The 19,861-nt window shown below is 46.5% G+C and overlaps 1 protein-coding gene across 1 annotated transcript in view; it reads left to right on the top strand.

Annotated features, from left to right (window-relative positions):
- The window catches only part of Mylk3 (myosin light chain kinase 3), a 58,698-nt gene that overhangs the window by 16,384 nt on the left and 22,453 nt on the right, over positions 1-19,861 (top strand). The window contains exons 4-8 of the mRNA XM_036189118.1: positions 11,334-11,776; positions 13,555-13,660; positions 14,125-14,218; positions 14,959-15,068; positions 17,248-17,389. Coding sequence (XP_036045011.1) covers positions 11,334-11,776; positions 13,555-13,660; positions 14,125-14,218; positions 14,959-15,068; positions 17,248-17,389 — 895 coding nt within the window. The remainder of the gene's footprint in view (positions 1-11,333; positions 11,777-13,554; positions 13,661-14,124; positions 14,219-14,958; positions 15,069-17,247; positions 17,390-19,861) is intronic.

Genomic DNA, 19,861 nt, shown 5'->3' with positions numbered 1-19,861 from the left:
ATTAGAAGCTTGCCCAATGGTTGTGTGTGTGTGTGTGTGTGTGTGTGTGTGTGTGTGTGTGTGTGTGTAGGGAACACCCTGTTTGAGAACAGCTGAGGACCAGCCACTTAGCAACACCAGATAGCCTGGAGCCACCATTTAAGATTCTATGATTATCACTTGCCCCTGGCAGGGAATGGATTGGGGTCTAATGAGGTCTGTGCTTGAAGAGGATGCCTTCATTCCCAGCCCAGCAGGTCCTCAGCCACCCAGCTGTCCCTCTTCTCCTTGTCTGAAGCTCCTTCCTCCTGGAGCACACCTCTCCTTCAGCTCCCTGATCCCTGCTCTGCATTCCTGGAAATGCTAGCCTGCAGAGAAAATGGGACACATTGCTATAGGAGGTCCTAGGTTTAATCCCCAAACCAAAGTGAGGTGTGTGGGGGGTAGGGTATGGGGGGGATCAAGCAAATATAAATCCAACAAAAACTCATGAAAATCGTCTCCTTCAGATTCCACTCCCAGGTCCCCAGGAGACTCAGTTTCCAGGTTCCTGTGAACTATCCAGATAAAGGTTTTGCAACTAAAAGCACATTATGTGGGTAAAGCCTAGCCAGCCTTTTAAAAATGTCATTTAAGTATAGCAGCACTTGCCTACAGGATGATCAGGAGCTCAGGGCCAGCCCGGGCTATATGGGCCTTGTCTAAAAAAAAAAAAAAAGTCATTCCAGGGGCTGTGGGTGGAGGTTCATTATGTCTTCAGTAAAGACATTTCTCCAGGGTTGGGGATTTAGCTCAGTGGTAGAGCGCTCGCCTAGCAAGCAAAAGGCCCTGGATTTGATTCTCAGTTAAAAAAAAAAGAAATTTCTCCTTGGTTTTCTGGGTGTGGAGAGTGAATGCTAGCCCTCCTGGGGGATATTTCTGCTACAAGATAGTAACTATTTACATAACACGTCACATTAGGAACTATACTATACAGTATATAATGTACAGAGGCAAACACTAAGTCTCCAGTATGTCCTGGATGCTCTGGGGTGAATGTTCTTAAAGAGGTTGTTTTGTTTATGATTTTGAGGTTTGGGGCTGGGGATTTAACTCAGTGGTAGAGTGCTTGCCTAGCAAGTGCAAGGCCCTGGGTTCGATCCTCAGCTCAAAAAAAAAAAAAAAAGATTTTTTTTTATGATATAGAAATATTTAAAATGCACATGAGATCCCATCTTCTACCCATCAGAATGGAAAGAGCAGTGGAAGAGATTTAAATGTTGGATAATGTGCTTTTTAGAGGCAGGTGGTCTCACATTTATATAAGGCAGAGCACTAAGTTGGAATGAGTGGTGTTGCTCAAAGGGGGCTCTTACCCAGCATGCCCAAGGCCCACATTTCAAACCCAGCACTACAGTAAACAAACAACAAGAAGAATTTAGCTTTGTATCTAAAAGACAAGGGCTACCTGAGACACACAATTGTATTGCTAGTTAGTGTATCCCCCAAGTAAACAGTTTTGCTACTATTTGAAATTAGTATTCAAGCATCCCTGAATGTCTTAAACTTCTTAAAATTCTTACAGTTTTCTTATTAAATCAGACCCAAACAAAGCAATTGGTGATGTCTTCTAAAGCTAATTCTTCTCTGGAACTCATAAAAATCTGTCTTTTTAATAAGGAAAACCTCCAACATAACCACAAGCAGACAGAATGACATGTCCTAAAGCCTTGACTTCTTTCACTAAAGGATGGATCATGGTTTAAACCTTTTGCATTTTCAGTGAATGACCTGTTCACAAACTTTCCCCCTCTTCCTATTTCATTCCCTTCCATTCCTTATTTATTTATAAGAGCCATTTGTGGGGTTAATGGGACTAACTGATGCCCGTGTTATCATATATGTAGCGCATCGCAGAGTGGGGAAGTCAGGGACTGTCAGTTCATTCTTGCACATGGACCCAATACATCTCTCTCTGGCCTTTGTACTTAATTCGTGTGTCATTGACTGTCTGATGGGTTTGGTCCTGTATTCTCATTACATTGCCAATTGCTAACTGGATCATGACATGCTTCTGCTGTCAGGGATGAACTTGGAGTTCAGAGAACTCTGCGAACTGAGGTGGGATCCCAAGCCTTTAATACATTCCCCATGCTAAAATCTAGGACTCCAGAGACTTCTGGAGACCCTCCATTTGTTTCTTAAGAGAGTGGAACTAAATTACATCCTAACACTGACTGTTAAATTTGGAAACTATGCCAGAGCTTGGTCAAGGTCCTCCTTGATTACTTTATTTATATTTTGGTGGTAATGCTGGGGATTGAACTTAGGGCCTCACATATGCAAGGTGGGTGTCCTGCCGTTGACCTGTGTCCCCAGCACACCCACCACCTGCTCCAGCTTCTAAAGTGTTCACTGAACTCTGTAATGATAGATTCGATTATCATTAGAAGTCAGTTGCCCTCAGTTTCAGTGGGCCCAACACCAGTCACATTGTTTAAGACATCAGCCCTCACGAGCAGGGGGAAACAGGAACCTCCCTATACTGAAGACAAGGAGGCAAAGGACTGTTGGAGCCAACAGGAGCTGCCTCAGGACAGTCTGTACAAGTCAGCTTCTACTGACGAGGAGGTCTGTGGCAAGGCTTCTAGGTTTCCTAAGAGGAGTGGCAGGATAGATCCTGGGGGGAAGGAAGAGGGGTGCTGTCTGCTGCACTGGTCTGGACCACCTGATGACGTGGAGGATCACAACAACAGCTAGAATATGTGCTGGGCTGTGTGCTCCTCATGTATCGTGTTCTTTACCATTAAAAGAGCAAAACTGGGCTGTCAAGATGGCTCAGTGGGTAAAGATGACTGCCGGCAAACGTCAAAATGAGTTTAATCCCTAGGACCGCTATGACAGAGAGAGAGAGAACTGACTCCTTTAAAGTCATCTCTGACCTCCACATGTGCACTGTGGCATGTGCACACGTGCACACACCAAAAAGAAGACAGAAAGAGAAAGAAGGAAGGAAAGGAAAGATGGAGTAAAGCTTAATGTCCTTGGTCTTGCAAGATGGTTCAGTGGGTAAAGACGCTTGCTGCAAAGTCCGAAAGCCTGAGTTAAAAACCGGTGGCAGAAGGAGAGGAATGAATTCCTGTAAGGAATCATGTGATCTTCAAGGGTGGGGCTCATGCTTACACACACACACACACACACACACACACACACACACACACACACTCATGCACCCGTGCACACACATGCGCACATAACACATACTGAATGAATGAATGAGTAAAGGAATGAATGCAATACTTGATGTTCTGGGACCACAAAGGAGTGAGAAGTGAGTGAAGCAGAGGAAAACTGTTGGAAACTGTTGGGGATTTGGGAGACGGGAGGACTTTGTGGAACTGCCCTGGAGGAAGACCCAAGGACTCAGGCCAGGAATGGAAAAACAAACTCTACCCTAAGTCAGATCAACATTCAAGCTGCTATGGTTCTGGATGAGACTGAATTCTGAAGTCAAACCATGCTTGGGGGACCCCACTTCACCCTTCCCAGTGCAGCAGTGTGGCAGGGACCTGGCCTCTCAGGCCAGACTTGCTGCTTTGTACTCTGCTCTCAGCAGACCCCCCACCCCCTTCTCTGCTTCTCACTTTCTCTCTGTGAACTGGGGAATCATCCCATTAGTAAATACCATCTGCCTCAAAGAGTGGGCAGGAAGAGTGGGGCACTAATCTGTGAAATGTTTCAAAAGTGTGTCCAGCACACAAGTTACTCAACAGCTACAGCTATTTTGAAACAGAGTGACCAGTCAGTGTCAAGGAGCCACTGTGTAAGGATGCTGAACGCGGGTCCAGAGAGATGCGGGGCAACTCTCCCTCCTTTAAACCTAAAAGGTCTGCTAGAGACCAGGGCCTGAAAGACATGCTCAGAGCCCTATACTGGTCCTGGTTGCTCTGTGACTATCAGGGAGCTCTCCAGAAAAGGTTCCCAAAACCCTCAGGGGGTTTGAACTTTTTTTTTTTTTTTTTAAAGATTTAATTATTATGTATACAGGCTGTATGACTGCAGGCCAGAGGAGGGCACCAGATCTCATTACAGATGGTTGTGAGCTACCATGTGGTTGCTGGGAATTGAACTCAGGATCTCTGGAAGAGCAGTCAGTACTCTTAACCTCTGAGCTATCTCTCCAGCCCTGGGTTTTGAACTTTTGACCAATATAGTCCCAAATATGGCTCCTGGTGTTAGGTCACAGAAATAGTTCTGGTTAGCATATTCTTGGTCCCCTGTACACCAGGGGATATGACTCACCAGTAACAGGCCTCTCTCTGGCCCCAGTCACAGAGTTCCTTAATGGGGAGCCCAGAGATAAAAACAGCTGAAGACATATTTTGTCTGCAACATTAAAAAGATTTCAATTGGTTTCTAACACTGAAGATTTAAATCTTCAGATTAAAATTCTAGGGATCCCTTTGAAGGTAGCAGAACTGTCCTATATTTTGAACATTGGTTGATCTGGTGTGGTGGTGCTCAGTACTCAGGGACAGAAGCAGGAGGATTTCTGTGAGTCTGGTCTTTACAGGGAGTTCTAGACCAGTCAAGGCTACATAACGAGACACCATCTCACACACACACAAAAAAAAGTTTATAGTTTGTATGTGTAATTTATTGTATACAAATGATGCTTTAATAAATCATTTTTTTTAATTTTATGCGTTAAGAAGTATGATTTAAACAAAAATCTAATTCCAGCTTCTTTTGTACAACAAAGATCTGGCAACTCTAGGCCCAAATGATAAAGCTGAGATGGAAGATGTTCCTCAGCTTCCAGCCTGATGTTAGCCATTGACTGTGGTGGCCGGTCCCCTAATCATGGATTTGACTTTGGAATCCAGTCTCAACCAGAACTATAGCAGCATGAATAGTAGAGCTGAGTTGATGATTTAGGACTGGGTGTTTTCCCCTTTCCTGGCCTAGGAGCCTTGTTCTGCAGTGTGTTTAGAATCTCCTCTCAGGAAGCCCAGCTCCCTAGCTGTTCAGTGAAGCACTGGGAAGGATGTGGGTCCTGGGTTTGAGACTAGGTTCATCCAGCCTTAGTGTCTTTATCTCCACAGTGATAATACTATGCGTTCCCCTAACACTGCTGTGGATCATCTGAAATAAACTAACTACATTGAAGCGTGTGGTAGGTGGTCCACGGATGTCTGAATGATGTGTTTTTGTGTGGTTATCTCAGAACAAGGAACAAGCAGAAGTTACGGGAGTAAAGCCGAGGCATGTGCTGAGTCCCCGAGGTGAGCCAGCTGATCCCCCCAGGAGGCTGTGGGAAGGTGAGCAGCTGTACCTGCTTGTTTTACTGCACACATAAGGGTTCAGAATCAGGGACCAAGTGCATCACCATGGTGTGGTTGTTTTAGTTCTGTTCGGCTTTTTGAGACAGGGTCTCATGTAGCCCAGGCTGGTCTCAAACTCCACATGTAGCTGGGGATGACCTTGAACTTCTGGTCCTCCTGCCTCCATCTCCAGAATGCTGGAATTAAGGGTTTGGCTGGATTGCTCTTATAAAAGTTAATTCTTTTTTTAAAACTCTACATGTCCGGCATGGTGGTGCACACTTTTAATCCTGGCATACAGAAGGCAGAGGTAGGCAGATCTCTGTGAATTTCAGGTCAGCCAGGACTACACAGTGAGACCCTGTCTCAAGAAGACAAAATTTTTTTTTTTTGAATAATGTTTTTAGGGTTCTAAGGTCAGATTGACAAAACAAGGTATGCTAAGAGAAGTCTGGCTATGTCCTTTGTCCCTAAGGCCTTTATTTGTGATCATTTAAAAAGTTCTTATCTTGCCTGCCAGGTCCAGTCTATGCAAAGCACTTATAATTATATATTTACACATGTACACACTCACAAACATCCTCCCTTCTTCTCTCAGTGTGTATTGATGTTTTGTCTGCATGTGTCTGTGCACCACTTGTGTGCACATTATCTATGGAGACCAGAAGAGGGCATTAAATGCCCTGGAACTGGGGGTACAGACAACTGTGAGCTACCTTGTAGGTGCTGGGGATCAAACCTGGATCCTCTGGAAGAGTAGGCAGTGCCCTTAACTGCTGGGCCATCTCTCCAGCCCCATTTTCTCATTTTAAAAATGGATGTACAACACTGCATTGGATGACTGGTCTGTCATCCAGACATACCTTCTGTGGCAGTGTGGATTATATCCAGTTTTGGCTTTTATAGATGTGGCACATGGAACATGTGATCCATATCTCTTAGGGTGCATTTCAGCCCTCCTGTTACCTTGCAGAGAGCCAGAAGGAGGACGCACCAGTGGGGAGCGTGGAGAGGCTGCCTCTTATCATCAATACTTCACTGAAGGGAGCTGACTGCACCCAGGCAGGAGCCTCACTGAGGCAGGGAGTTGAAGTTCTTGGCCCAGGCCAAGTACCCCCACCCACAGAAGCAGAATCCAGGCTTCTCGAAACATCCAGTGAGAATACTGGGACTACCCTGGAATTGTCTGTAGCACTGGACAGAATCAGCGAGGTCCTCACCAGCCTCCAGATGTCACACAGTGCGGGACAAGGAACCTCATCCAGCAAGCCTGACTGTTGGCTCTCAGAAGAGGACATGAGACAGAGTTCAGGGCCTAGCTCTCAGCCCTCAGGGCCACAGACTCCAGCCAGTGAAGTTCTCAGTGAAGCACTCCCCAGGTAAGGGATGCTCTTCTGGGTCGGGCGGTGAGTGGAAGTAGCTGCACCCCTTGACATGCAGCATGACCAGTGGGCCAGTGGCACGTACTGGGCGACCGCTGGACATACAGAGCTGCACTAGACTCAAAGGGGAAGATCTTAGGTTTGGGATGCTGGGGTACCGGTATCTTCCTGGCCATGAGAATTACCTGGAGACAGGGAGTGGGGTTTAAAAAGAAATACCCATACCCAGAGATTCTGATTCCTTTGGTCTGGAGTGATTTTCAGGTATCATTCTTGGATTTTTGTTTTTCATTCTAATGGGGGAATAGGGTTGAGAATGACTTTTAGATAAATAATTACTGCAGCAAGTGAGTTTCACAGAGAAATGACGTGAAATGCCAAGCACTGGCCTGGCCTTCTCTAGCCATCATCTCACTTTATTTCTTCTCCCAGTACTCCCCGCACGTGAAGGCCGCTGTCCTATTATTTCACTGGTGGTGAAATTTGGGCTGAGCGCTACCATCACACAAAGCTACCAAATCTATGTTCTTGAGTGGACACCTGCTCCCTTGGGCCACCATTTAAGTCCTAAACAATATGGTGATGAGAGAAAGGTGGGGCAGACAGGTGGAGTCATTCTGGGGTCTTTGGGGAGGTTTATGTTAGATGTTCTGGAGAGGCAGTGATGCCTGGGAGCCATGCTCAGTAGAAACTGTAGAAGAGAGAACTGGCTGGCTGTATCCCATCTGTATTGAGCGTCGTGGTGTAGCCCTGCTGTATCCGCACAGTCTCTGAGGGCCCTGGCTTTCTAGGCTTTTCTCAGAGTTACTTGATGCCGGCCACACCTGCCCCAACTCCCTTAACCTATCACAGAGACCACAAGACCTGGTGCTGGGAGATTATCTAGCCTTTTTTTGCTGTGGTGATGGGTTCTGGAAGGAAATGGGACCCCACCCATTTGTTCCCCTCTGTCCCAGGGGCCTTGACAGGCTGGAAGGAGGGATTCCCAGTAGATGTGCCTGGATCTGTTATGCCCAGATTGCGGGGACCCCCAGAAGACCACCACAGAGACCGAATCCCATATGTAAAAGCAAAAAGCCTTTATTTTCAAGCTCGGAGCTTGGACTCTCTGATATAGTGGTGAGAGTAGAGAGCTCTGAGCTCAGGTGGGGCAGAGTTTTTATCATGGCAGAGGTTGGGGTGAGGGTATTTCCAGGGTCCAGGACCCTGATTAGCTGACAATTGTCTGGGGGTATTTGTAAAACAAAAACAGGTGTGTGATAGACTCAAGGACATCTGAATGCCTTATCTAAGGGTTGGAATGTTTGGGATGTCAGGTACTTCCCCTTAGATGTAGGGTCTTCCTAGGTTTGGGTGTTGTAAACCTGTCACAGAAGCTGTGTCTGGGCCTCTAAGCCTGTCATGGCAGCTGTGTGGTCAAGCTGTTTTGGGACCCCCATAGATCCAGGCCAAAGCTCTGAATGTAGCAACGGCGGTAGGCATGAACTTCCTGTAAGGTGTTAGGGATCCCCAAAAACCTCTCAATGAGGAGTGCTTTCCACCCCAGTCATAGCCCTGTGCTGAATTTCAGACACACCAGACCAGACTAGAAGCAGGTCTCTGGAAGTGGGGAGGTCACTACCTGCCTTCCTCACCTAGAATGTGTTTTTTGAGGAAAGTAGATTGAAAATTGTTAGTTCTGACCAGAAGGGGCTGCTTGTATGGGTATCCTGAGACCATTCCTGAACTTGGAAGCATGGAGTTTGTCGTTAACTGGCAATGTCTGTGGTAGGCGGGCTATGCGGTAGGTAAGGAAGCTTTGGACACCAAACATGACATAGAGCTGAATGACACTGGGGTCACCTCCTACCCCACTGGAAGAGAAGGCAGAAGTGGCCAATGGCCTTTTCCATTGACCACCTGGATACTCCCCTAGCAATTGGCTTGTCAAGTTTTGTGGAGCCTTTGGTCTGAGGTAGGCTCACATGACTCAGCTTGGATGCCACCTTTCATCCCCTGTGGTCACTGATGCCTATCTAGTTCCAAGCACTCCTGCCAGTGCTTACCTGTAGACAGGCTGCCAGGTCTCTCAACTGCCACTTGGGGCAGCTTCCACTCTCCAAAGTCTAAACCTCAGAAAGCAGCCTAGGCTTTCAGCCGCTGGAGGAGGAAGGTCTTGTATTTTTCTTCGTTGTTGTTACTATGATAAATGACATGTAACATAGAATTTACCGTCTATCTTAGTCTGTTGAAAGGATGATACACGGCGCTGGTGGCGGTGCTGGATGCTGCGTGGAAGGGCAGGAGCATAACTGAACCCAGTGTTAGTGTTCAGAGCTTTATTAGGAGGGAAGGGGTGGGGGGAAGGAGAGCCAGGCCTGGAGAGAAAGAAAGATACTGGGGGCAGGAAGCAGAGCAGAGAGAGCACGAGGTCTGCGTCCATCTTTTTAAGGCACGTAGCTAGGCGTCAGTACACACTGATGACGTAAGACGCAAGACCTTTTGCTTAACTCTTGAACTGCGCATGTGCAGTTACGAGCTCTCTCTCTCTCTCTCTCTCTCTCTCTCTCTCTCTCTCTCTCTCTCTCTCTCTCTCTCTCTCTGTGTGTGTGTGTGTTTAGCTGGGGATGGAACTAAGGGCATTGTGTATGCTAGATGAAGGTTCTACCATTTCACCCCTGTTCCATCCTAACCAATTTTTATTTCTTCTTAAAAATCTAAAAGAGGGTTGGGGATTTAGCTCAGTGGTAGAGCACTTGCCTAGCAAGCGCTAAGGCCCTGGGTTCGATCCTCAGCTTAAAAAAAAAAAAAAAAAATCTAAAAGAGCCATATTTGTGTTTATTTTTGTAAACATTTTTAAACAAAGATGTATTTCTTTATCTATTTGTTTATGTGTATACATGTCTATGAGAGCATGCACACTTGTATTTGCAGGTATATGTGCCCATGTGCATGATGTCAGAAGAAGGCATCAAGCATCTTCCTCTACTTCTTTCTGTCTATTTTTTTTTTTTTTTTTTTTTTTTTGTGGCAGATTCTGTCCTTGAGTTCTTGGGAGTATTTTTTGTCATTGTTGTTTGTTTTTGTTGTTGTTTTATTCTTGCTAGTCTGGAAGCCCCAGGCATCCTTTCTCTTCCCCTGTCACAGCTGCAGTTATAGAGTTGTGAGATGCCCAGATTGGTACATGGGTGCTGTAAGATTTGAACTCCAGTCTTTGATTGGCAGCCATTTCTCCAACTCCAACATTTTCAGAGCTTCAAAGTTGGAAGCTAATTTTCCACAAGAGGATAAATGAAGAACTAAAATATTGTTAATCTTCACTTAACTAATGATTTTATATCATGTACACTACAAACTCAAATTTTTTATCTTCCATAGCACATTAAAGATTATTAGTGAAGGGGAAACAATGTAACTATATTTTAATTAAATAAAAATAAGGCAATCATGCCTAATGTTGCACAAATGATGCCTAGAAAATATAATTTAGTATCTTATTATCACAAATACTATAATATGAATGTCATTGAAGCAATTTTGTCATTTGTATTTGTAAATCTCTAAGTATTTGTTTTATTTTTTACTAGCACTTTTAAAATCTTAACAAATCCTTTCATCAGTTGGCTTAAAAAAAGAGAAAATTATTAGGAACACTGGACTACCATGATGGAGAGATATTCTGTAGAGTACACAGTTCTGACAAGGCAGTGATTGAAGCCAGGAACTTGCACATGCTAAATGTCTTAGTTTAGGGAAGAAAGCTTTATTTGACTTATAGGTTATAGTCTATCGTCAAGGGAAGCCAAGGCAGGGACCTGGAGGCCATGGAGGAGTGCTGCTTAGTGGTTTGCTTCTCATGGCTTGCTCAGCTATCTTTCCTTTTTTTATTAACTTATTTATTCTTTGCTCATATATTATATCCTGATTGCAGTTTCCGCTCCCTCCTCTCTTCCCAGTTCATCTCCCCACCACCCCTCTTCCCCAGATCCACTTCTCCTCCGTTTCCCTTCAGAAAAGAGCAGGCTTCCCAGGGATAGCCACCAAACATGGCATAACCAGATGCAATAAGACGAGGCATAAACCCTCCTATCAAGGCTGGAGGAAAAGGGTCCCAAGAGCAGACAAAAGAGTCAGAGACAGCCCCTGCTCTCACAGTTAGGACCCACAAGAACACCAAGCTACACAACCATAAAGTATATGCACAGGTCCTAGGTCAGACCATACAAGCTCCCTGATCATCCCCTCAGTCTCTCTGAGCCCCTGTTTAATTGATTCAATGGTCTCTATTAATACTTGTGGCGTCCTTGACCTCTCTGGATCCTACAATCCTCTTCCCTGTCATCTGCAGGATTCCCTGAGCTCTGTCTAATGTATGGACTGTGGGCCTCTGCGGCTCAGCTACCTTTTTCTTATATAGCCCGGGCCCATCTTTCTAGAGAGAGTGCTGCCTATAATAGGCTAGGCCCTCGTACATCAATTAGCAATTCAGAAAATGCTTCATTGATATGGCCATAGGCCAGTTTGATCTGGACAATCCTTCAGTTGGGGGTTTCCTATTTCCTGGTGACTCAAAGTTTGTGCCAAGTTGACAGCTGAAGCTAACTATGACACTAAGCAATGCTTTGCTGCTGAGTTTCATCCCCTGAAATTCCTTGTTTGGAAACTCAGGGCCATATTTCTCTCTGCCCAGGATCTCTAGCCATGTGCAAGAGATGGATACCGCCGGGGAGCTGCTTGAGACACAAAGGGGCATTCGCATGGCCTCTGCAGATGCAGCAGCAGTTACCCAGCCTGTTGAGCAGGACCCACATCCCAAAGGCCCCGGAACTGAGCTGGAAGAGCAGATCCCTAAGGGAGACAGACCATCTCTACCCCTGCCAAAGAGGGGTAGCAACAATGGAGGCGTGAGCACAGAGAAGGAGGTGGGGCCTGGGGCTGAGCCTCTCACAGGACCAAGCTTGGCCACAAGGGACTGTGGAGATGAGGCTGTTGGGACCACAGATCTGCAGCAAGACACAGACCCAGGAGCAGGGAAGCCTGAGCCTGGGAAGGATCCTGCAGCCAAGGGCTCAGGGGTAACAGAAGCTGGAAGGAGGATGTCTGCTCCTGCAGAGGCTGCCACCATGGTTCTCGGTAAGTAGGGCCGTGGCTCAGCTCCAAATGGCCTTGAGGTGAGCGGCTGGGAGCCTTCCTCACCTTCCATAGATTATGTGGTTCTGAGGAAGCCTAAGGTTCTGGAGAGTTAAATCCTTGTGCTAGAGTCCAAGATACAGAAATGTGAAGGATTAGACTCGGGTCTTGAAATGGCTTTGATGGTTGGGAAGTGGGAACCTCTGGGTGCCAACCTGGTAGATTTCTCAAAGCGACTTCCCCGCCTGAGGGTTCCACCACTGGCACCATTTTAAATGAGGGCAGACAAGAATGCAAAAAACACAGGGCTAGGGATGAAGCTCAGTTGCTGGGGTGTTTGCCTAGTATGCATACAGCTGAAGCCCTGGGTTTGATTCCCAATGTTGCATAAAACCCGAATGTGGAATGGCACATCTCCAATCCAAGCACGTGGGAGATAAGTTCAAGGTTGTCCATAGCTACATAATGAGTTTGAGGTCAGCCTAGATTCCATAGGATGCTCTCCCCTCAGAGAGGGGGTGGAGAAGAAAAGAAAAATAGAGAAAAGACACTGACTGATATGTGTAAGAGACAGTGAGCCATTTCCACTGCCATTTGCAATGGAGTGGAAGTCGTCAGATTTTGACCTACTTGTCATTCCTGAGGGGTGTTAGGTGTCTCTGTGTTCTTCTACCACGAAGACCTCCAGCTCCAACAATTCAGGAGTCTGCACTTAGGGAGCACTCAGGATGCTTCAGGACAAGCGAGAACAGATGATAACCCTGCCTCGGCATCTTCCAGCCATTTGTGCAAAAACTGCATTGTAGTGTTGTGACTGTTGCATGTTTCCATTAAAAAAAAATAATTTCACGTGACAGTTCTAGGTGTCATTATATTACCTAATTAAACATTCATATTACCCCATTAAAATGAATACCGAGGGCCAGTTCAGCGGGTAAAGGCATTTGCTGCCAAGCCTGAGTTCAGTTCCTGGGACCCGTGTAGTGAAAGCTGAACCAACTCCCAAAAATTATCCATGGCATGTACACACACACACACACACACACACACACACACACACGGTAATAAAATTAAAAAGAAAAAAACAAACAACAGGGGGCTGGAGAGATGGCTCAGAGGTTAAGAGCACTGACTGCTCTTCCAAAGGTCCTGAGTTCAATTCCCAGCAACCACATGGTGGCTCACAACCATCCTTAATGAGATCTGGTGCCCTCTTCTGGCCTGCAGGGACACATGCAGGCAGAACACTGTATACATAACAAATAAATCTTTAAAAAACAAACAAACAAACCAACAAAAAACAATCCTAAATGTCTTTCCCTACTATCTTCCCAAGTGCTAGCTGCCCTTAGCTTCCCTTCTAGATCCATTATCCCTCCTCAGCAACCCATGCCCTAAGAGATGCTCACATGGGCTCTACCACAGGCTCTTGTCTTGGGATCTAGTTGACACAGCTATCGGGGCCAAGGCTGAGCAGTGAGGATGGTGTGCTTGTTTTTCCAGCTGTCTCCCTCTCACACTGCCCTGACTATTTCCCATAGCCCTGTTGCCTTTGAACACAGCCGCCTCATGAAAATCTGCTCACTGATGTAGCATGCTCAGCTTCCTCTCCTGCCAAATGTGTGGCTCCAATGGGGTGGCTCTAGAGACAGGGCTCTGACATGGGGGGCTGTAAGAAGGGCAGTGAGCTCACCACCTGGTAATCCAAAGTGACGTTTAGTGGGTTTAGGAGGGGAGGGTACTTGTAGGAGACTCATGGGTTTTCTGTTGTCTCACTACAGATGACAGTGCAGCACCTCCAGCCCCTTTTGAACATCGGGTAGTGAGTGTCAAGGATACCTCGATCTCAGCAGGCTACACAGTGTCCCAGCATGAAGTCTTGGGAGGGTAAGTGAGTGCATCATCCATCTGGGTGAAGAGCAGGGATTGGAGCATGGAGGCTGACCTGCATAGAGAATGAACAGAGGTCTCCCTGGGATGCAGGTGGCTGTGCATATGAGGGAGGAGAGGTGTAGGAGACTCTCGAAGTAGGACAAAGGAAACATTCCTGAGGTAGCAGGAGTGCCAGGTATGGGTGTGGTAAGTAGGCTGGTATGATGTGGGATGGATATTCCCATATCCAGAATAGCACATGGTAAAGTCAGGAGGTTTTCCCCTAAGTTATAGAGACGATCACATGATTGTGAGTGATTTTCTAGACTTCGGGTTAGTCCAGGGGTGAGTGATGACTAAGACAATAGCCTGAGGCGTAGGACAGTCTACATGGTGTGTATGTAAAGAGGAAACGTGGCCCTCATGAGTTTGGTAAGCTTTCCATGTTCTCCACATCCTGTGTCCCCGTGTCTCTGTAGGGGCCGGTTTGGCCAAGTGCACAGGTGTACAGAGAGGTCCACAGGCCTTGCACTGGCAGCCAAGATCATCAAAGTGAAGAACGTCAAAGACCGGGTAAGACATCTGCCCCAGGCCAGCCAGATCCTTTAGCCAAGATCCAGAAGTTTCAATTTCCTCCCTAGCACCCTGCTCCAGCCCCCTCCATTCCAGCAGGAACCTTGATGTATTCCCTCCCTTGACTTTCACACACCACTCACTCAGTCACCCACATTCCTTACTCTAGACCTCATTTATGTGGATGGCCTGGCATGGCTCTGCCAACATGCTTGCAGGATCTAGGGCACCAAAGGGCTTTTCCTTCTTGGGCCTCCTGTCTGTGAAATGAGTGGGCAAGGTTGAAGCAGAGTCTCTTCTGTTATAAGAACACAGTTTGGGTGATGAGTTAAGGAGAACTGGTATGACAGCAGGAGTTGGAAGAAGCATAAGATGTGTGTGAATGTGTGTATGTGTGTGAGAGTATATGTGTATATGTATATGTAACTGTGAGAATATGTGTAAGGGTATATATGTGTGAATGTGTGTATGTGTGCAAGAGTATATATGTATATGTAACTGTGAGAATATGTGTGTGTGAGTGTATGTGTGTAAATATATGTGAATGAGTGTGTGAATATGAGTGCGTGTGTGTGTGTGTGTGTGTGTGTGTGTGTGTGTGTGTGTGACGCCCACATGCACACATCTTGGAAGATGTGTGTGTGTGTGTGACGCCCACATGCACACATCTTGGAAGATACAAGTGGCTTCTCTTCCTGATCTATTTTCTTGGAAAACCATTTTTCCTCTGGCCCCAAAAGGAGGACGTGAAGAATGAGATCAACATCATGAACCAGCTCAGCCATGTGAACTTGATACAACTTTACGACGCTTTTGAGAGCAAGAACAGCTTTACCCTGATCATGGAGTAGTGAGTATCTCAGAAGTGAGGTGCTAGCTTCTAACCAGGGCCTCATGGCAGGGACTGAGAACCTTCAGTCTACACAAAGCTCCACATCTCTTCTCCTCACAGGCATGCCCAAGTCATGCCATGCTCCCTGGCTTAGTGCTTAGAACCTGAGCATAGAAGTTGGAAACAGAGTCCTTTTGTCACAAACCAGTGGCCAGCACATCCAATCTGATCTTCAGATATTATGCCAGATCAACCTAAATAGTTATTAGTGATTTTGTATGAGAGATTAACTATTAAAAATTGGAAAACATAGACAGAATTTGGAAAATCTTTCTATCTGGCTTTTTTTGGACCCACACCTATATCTGTAGAGGTATACTGCAGCACACTCTGTATGCGGGTATAACAGCTCACACTGTGTGTGGGTTACTGCAGGTCATTCTGTGTGTGGGTGTACTGCAGGTCACTCTGTGTAGAGGTGTACTGCAGGTCACTCTGTGTAGAGGTGTACTGCAGGTCACTCTGTGTGGAGGTGTACTACAGCTCACTCTTTGTGGAGGTGTACTACAGCTCACTCTGTGTGTAGAGGTGTACTGCAGGTCACTCTGTGTGTGGGTGTACTGCAGCTCACTCTGTGTAGAGGTGTACTGCAGGTCATTCTGTGTGTGGGTGTACTGCAGGTCATTCTGTGTGTGGGTGTACTGCAGCTCACTCTGTGTAGAGGTGTACTGCAGGCCATTCTGTGTGTGGGTGTACTGCAGGTCATTCTGTGTGTGGGTGTACTGCAGGTCATTCTGTGTGTGGGTGTACTGCAGCTCACTCTGTGTAGAGGTGTACTGCAGGTCATTCTGTGTGTGGGTGTACTGCAGGTCACTCTGTGTGTGGGTGTACTGCAGCTCACTCTGTGTAGAGGTGTACTGCAGGCCATTCTGTGTGTGGGTGTACTGCAGCTCACTCTGTGTAGAAGTGTACTGCAGGTCACTCTGTGTGTGAGTGTACTGCAGGTCACTCTGTGTGTGAGTGTACTGCAAGTCACTCTGTGTGTGGGTGTACTGCAGGTCACTCTGTGTGTGAGTGTACTGCAGCTCACTCTGTGTGTGGGTGTGCTGCAGCTCACTCTGTGTGTGGGTGTACTGCAGGTCACTCTGTGTGTGGAGGTGTACTGCAGCTCACTCTGTGTGTGGAGGTGTACTACAGCTCACTCTTTGTGGAGGTGTACTACAGCTCACTCTGTGTAGAGGTGTACTGCAGCTCACTCTGTGTGCGGGTGTACTGCAGCTCACTCTGTGTAGAGGTGTACTGCAGCTCACTCTGTGTGCGGGTGTACTGCAGCTCACTCTGTGTAGAGGTGTACTGCAGCTCACTCTGTGTGCGGGTGTACTGCAGCTCACTCTGTGTAGAGGTGTACTGCAGCTCACTCTGTGTGGAGGTGTACTGCATGCAGCTCACTCTGTGTAGAGGTGTACTGCAGGTCATTCTGTGTGTGGGTGTACTGCAGGTCACTCTGTGTAGAGGTGTACTGCAGGTCACTCTGTGTGGAGGTGTACTGCAGGTCACTCTGTGTGGAGGTGTACTACAGCTCACTCTGTGTGTGGGTGTACTGTAGCTCACTCTGTGTGGAGGTGTACTACAGCTCACTCTGTGTGGAGGTGTACTACAGCTCACTGTGTGTAGAGGTGTACTGCAGGTCACTCTGTGTAGAGGTGTACTGCAGGTCACTCTGTGTGGAGGTGTACTACAGCTCACTCTGTGTACTGTTGTACCACAATCTACTAGTATACTGTTCCTCAGGAGTTGAGCCTTCTCTTTAGCCGAGAAACTAACTCTTGGCACTGAAGCTGAGACTAGGGGCCATTTATTTTTGCCCTTGTGTTGTTGTTTACCTCAAACAGGGATATGAGAATAAAGCATTTGTCATAACAAAGGTAGGAAAAACAGTGGTCGCAGTGGTAGGGTGCTTGCCAGGCATGTCTGAGACCCTAATTTAGATTATCCAGGTTCAAGGGAAACCTTCTGTGGCATATGTATCAAAACAAAGGAGCCAAGCAAAGCCCATGTAGCAGTGTCAGGAGCCCTTGGTGCCCAGCCTTGACATTTGGTGGCTGTAGGCGACTTTAGGCACATCAAGGCTGGCTGCTCTCAGGCCCTCTGACAGCTTCACCTAGTTTGACCCTCGCTTCTTACTTTTGTCTGGCAGTGTGGATGGGGGGGAACTCTTTGACCGGATCACGGATGAGAAGTACCACCTGACAGAACTGGATGTGGTCCTGTTCACAAAGCAGATCTGTGAGGGTGTGCATTACCTGCACCAGCACTACATCCTGCATCTGGACCTCAAGGTCAGTGGTGTGCCGGGCCTCGGCAGGTCCCTTCTGAGCATCCCGTGCCCAGATCACCAGGGTCTCTGGGCTTCCCTTCCTGGCTCTGCCGTTTCCTAGTTCTGGCATCTAGAACAGACCTGTTGTTTTATCTCTCTGTTCTTGTTTGGGACTTATAGATAACTGTGCCTCTTTAAGTGTTGTTTGAATATTAAACAATACAGTAGCCTTTTTCTTTGGAAGTGTCTTAAAATTAATTTTTGGTCTGGAGAGATGACTTAGAAGTACTTGCTGCTTTTCCCAGGGACCTAAGTTTAGTTCCCAGTATCCACATTGGGTAGCTCAAACCGTCTGTAACTCCAACTCCAGGGGTTTGATACCCTCCTCTGGCCTCCACGGGCACCCACATACACATGGCATGTACTCACACAGACACACCTCCATAAAAATAAATCTTTAAAATTGTTTTTTTTGAAAACCTCAAGGAGTGGGCCTGTGAGATAGCTTGGAAGAAATGTTGCCAAGCTTGATGATCTGAGTTTGACCCCCAGGTCCCACATAATAAAAAGAGAGAACTGACTCCAGCAAGGGATCCTGTAACTTTCATACATGTATCATAGCACATAAATGCACATGCATCCCTGTCCCACCCTCAGACACACCCACCCCCAGACACACCCACCCCCATACACATACTCCCCCACACACACAGAGTCAAATCAATAATGTAATTTAAAAAATAAAGTTCAAGGGGAGGGTTCCAGAGGAAGTGAGAGCGGGGTAGGAAGTGATGTAGCAGGAATCTTAATGGTACTTATTAATAAAATCAAACCCGAGGCCAGTTATTGGGGTGAATGCTGGAAGATCAGAGACACAGAACAAACCACAGCTACCTCACTTCACCAGTTCCTCAGCTTCTGAGTCCTCATCCCAATGGCTCTCAGCTGGACTGTGCTGCTCCAAAGCCTGAAAGCTTAACCAGCCAAATGCTGCTAGTTTCTGGTCTTCATGCCTTATATATCTTTCTACTTTCTGCCGTCACTCCCTGGGATTAAAGGTGTGAGTCTCTATGCCTGGCTGTTTCTAATGTGGCCTTGAACTCAGAGATCCAGAGGTATTTCTGTCTCTGAAATGCTAGGATTAAAGGCGTGTTCTACCACTGCCTATCCTCATGTTTATTATTGTGGCCATACTGTTCTCTGACCCCAGATAAGTTTATTTCAGGGAACACACAATATTTCAGGGAACACAATACCCACCACAAAGTGAATATGATCAAAATACATTATATACATGTATAAAATTGTGAAAGAATAAATAAAAATCCTTGGAGTGTGCTGTGGATATCGCTCTGTACAAATAAAATGCTGTTTGGTTGGCCAGTGGCCAGGCAGGAAGTATAGGCGGGACAAGAGAGAAGAGGATTCTGGGAAGTAGAAGGCTGGAGGGAGACACCGCCAGCCGCTGCCATGAGAAGCAACATGTAAAGACACTGGTAAGCCACAAGCCATGTGGCAAAGTATAGATAAGCAGAAATGGGTTAATTTGAGATAGAAGAAGTAGATAACAAAAAGCCTGCCACAGCCATACAGTTTCTAAACAATATAAGTTTCTGTGTGTTTACTTGGTTGGGTCTGAGCGACTGTGGGACTGGCGGGTAAGAGAGATTTGTCCTGACTGGGCCAGGCAGGAAAACTCCAACTACAGGAGTGGCTGGAGAGATTGCCATACAATCATGAGGATCAGAGTTCAGGTCCCAGCATCCATATAACAAGCTGAGTGTCCCATGCAGCACATCCCAGAGTAGCATACCTGTAACCCCAGCACTAAGATGAGTGGAAACAGGATTGCTGGAGTTACTGGCCCTGGAATAACTGGGGAAACAGGAGTCCCTGTTTCAGGGAGAGACCCTGCCTTAAAAGAAGACAGGTGGAGTGATAGAGAAGGATATCCAATGCCCTCTTCCAGCTTAGTGCATGTGCCCAGAGCATGCATACACTCACACACAAATAAGTACATAAAAGTATTATTTTTAAAGTTCAAGGGGTTGAGGAGACAGCTCAATGGGTAAAGTGCTTGCTCAGAATCCCAGTATCTGGGTAAAGAGTATCTTATGGTGCTTTGCATCTGTAATCCCACTAGAGACAAAAGATTCTGGGCCAGCCAGTTTAGCCAATAGGAGAGCTCCAGGTTCAGTGAAAGACCCTGTCTCAAAAATAAGGTGAAGAGCAGTAGAGGAGGACACTCAGTGTTGACCTCCAGCCGCTACACATACAATCATACACACCTACACACAGATATGTACATACATGCATATACCACACATATATACATGCATGCACACACACATTTAAAAGGGGATATATGCTTGTGGTAACAAGTATGGACAATAAAAAAGTGTGTAAAATATGATTTTCCCAACCAGTCTTCATGAACATAGGTCTTCTATATGAGTGACTTAGCATTACAAAGCAACACCTACAAAGGGTCATA

The sequence above is a fragment of the Onychomys torridus genome, chromosome 5 (genome assembly GCF_903995425.1).
Source record: "Onychomys torridus chromosome 5, mOncTor1.1, whole genome shotgun sequence".
NCBI lineage: Eukaryota > Metazoa > Chordata > Mammalia > Rodentia > Cricetidae > Onychomys > Onychomys torridus.
Note: the sequence above shows the minus strand (reverse complement) of the source record. Positions and strands in the feature narration are given on the sequence as shown.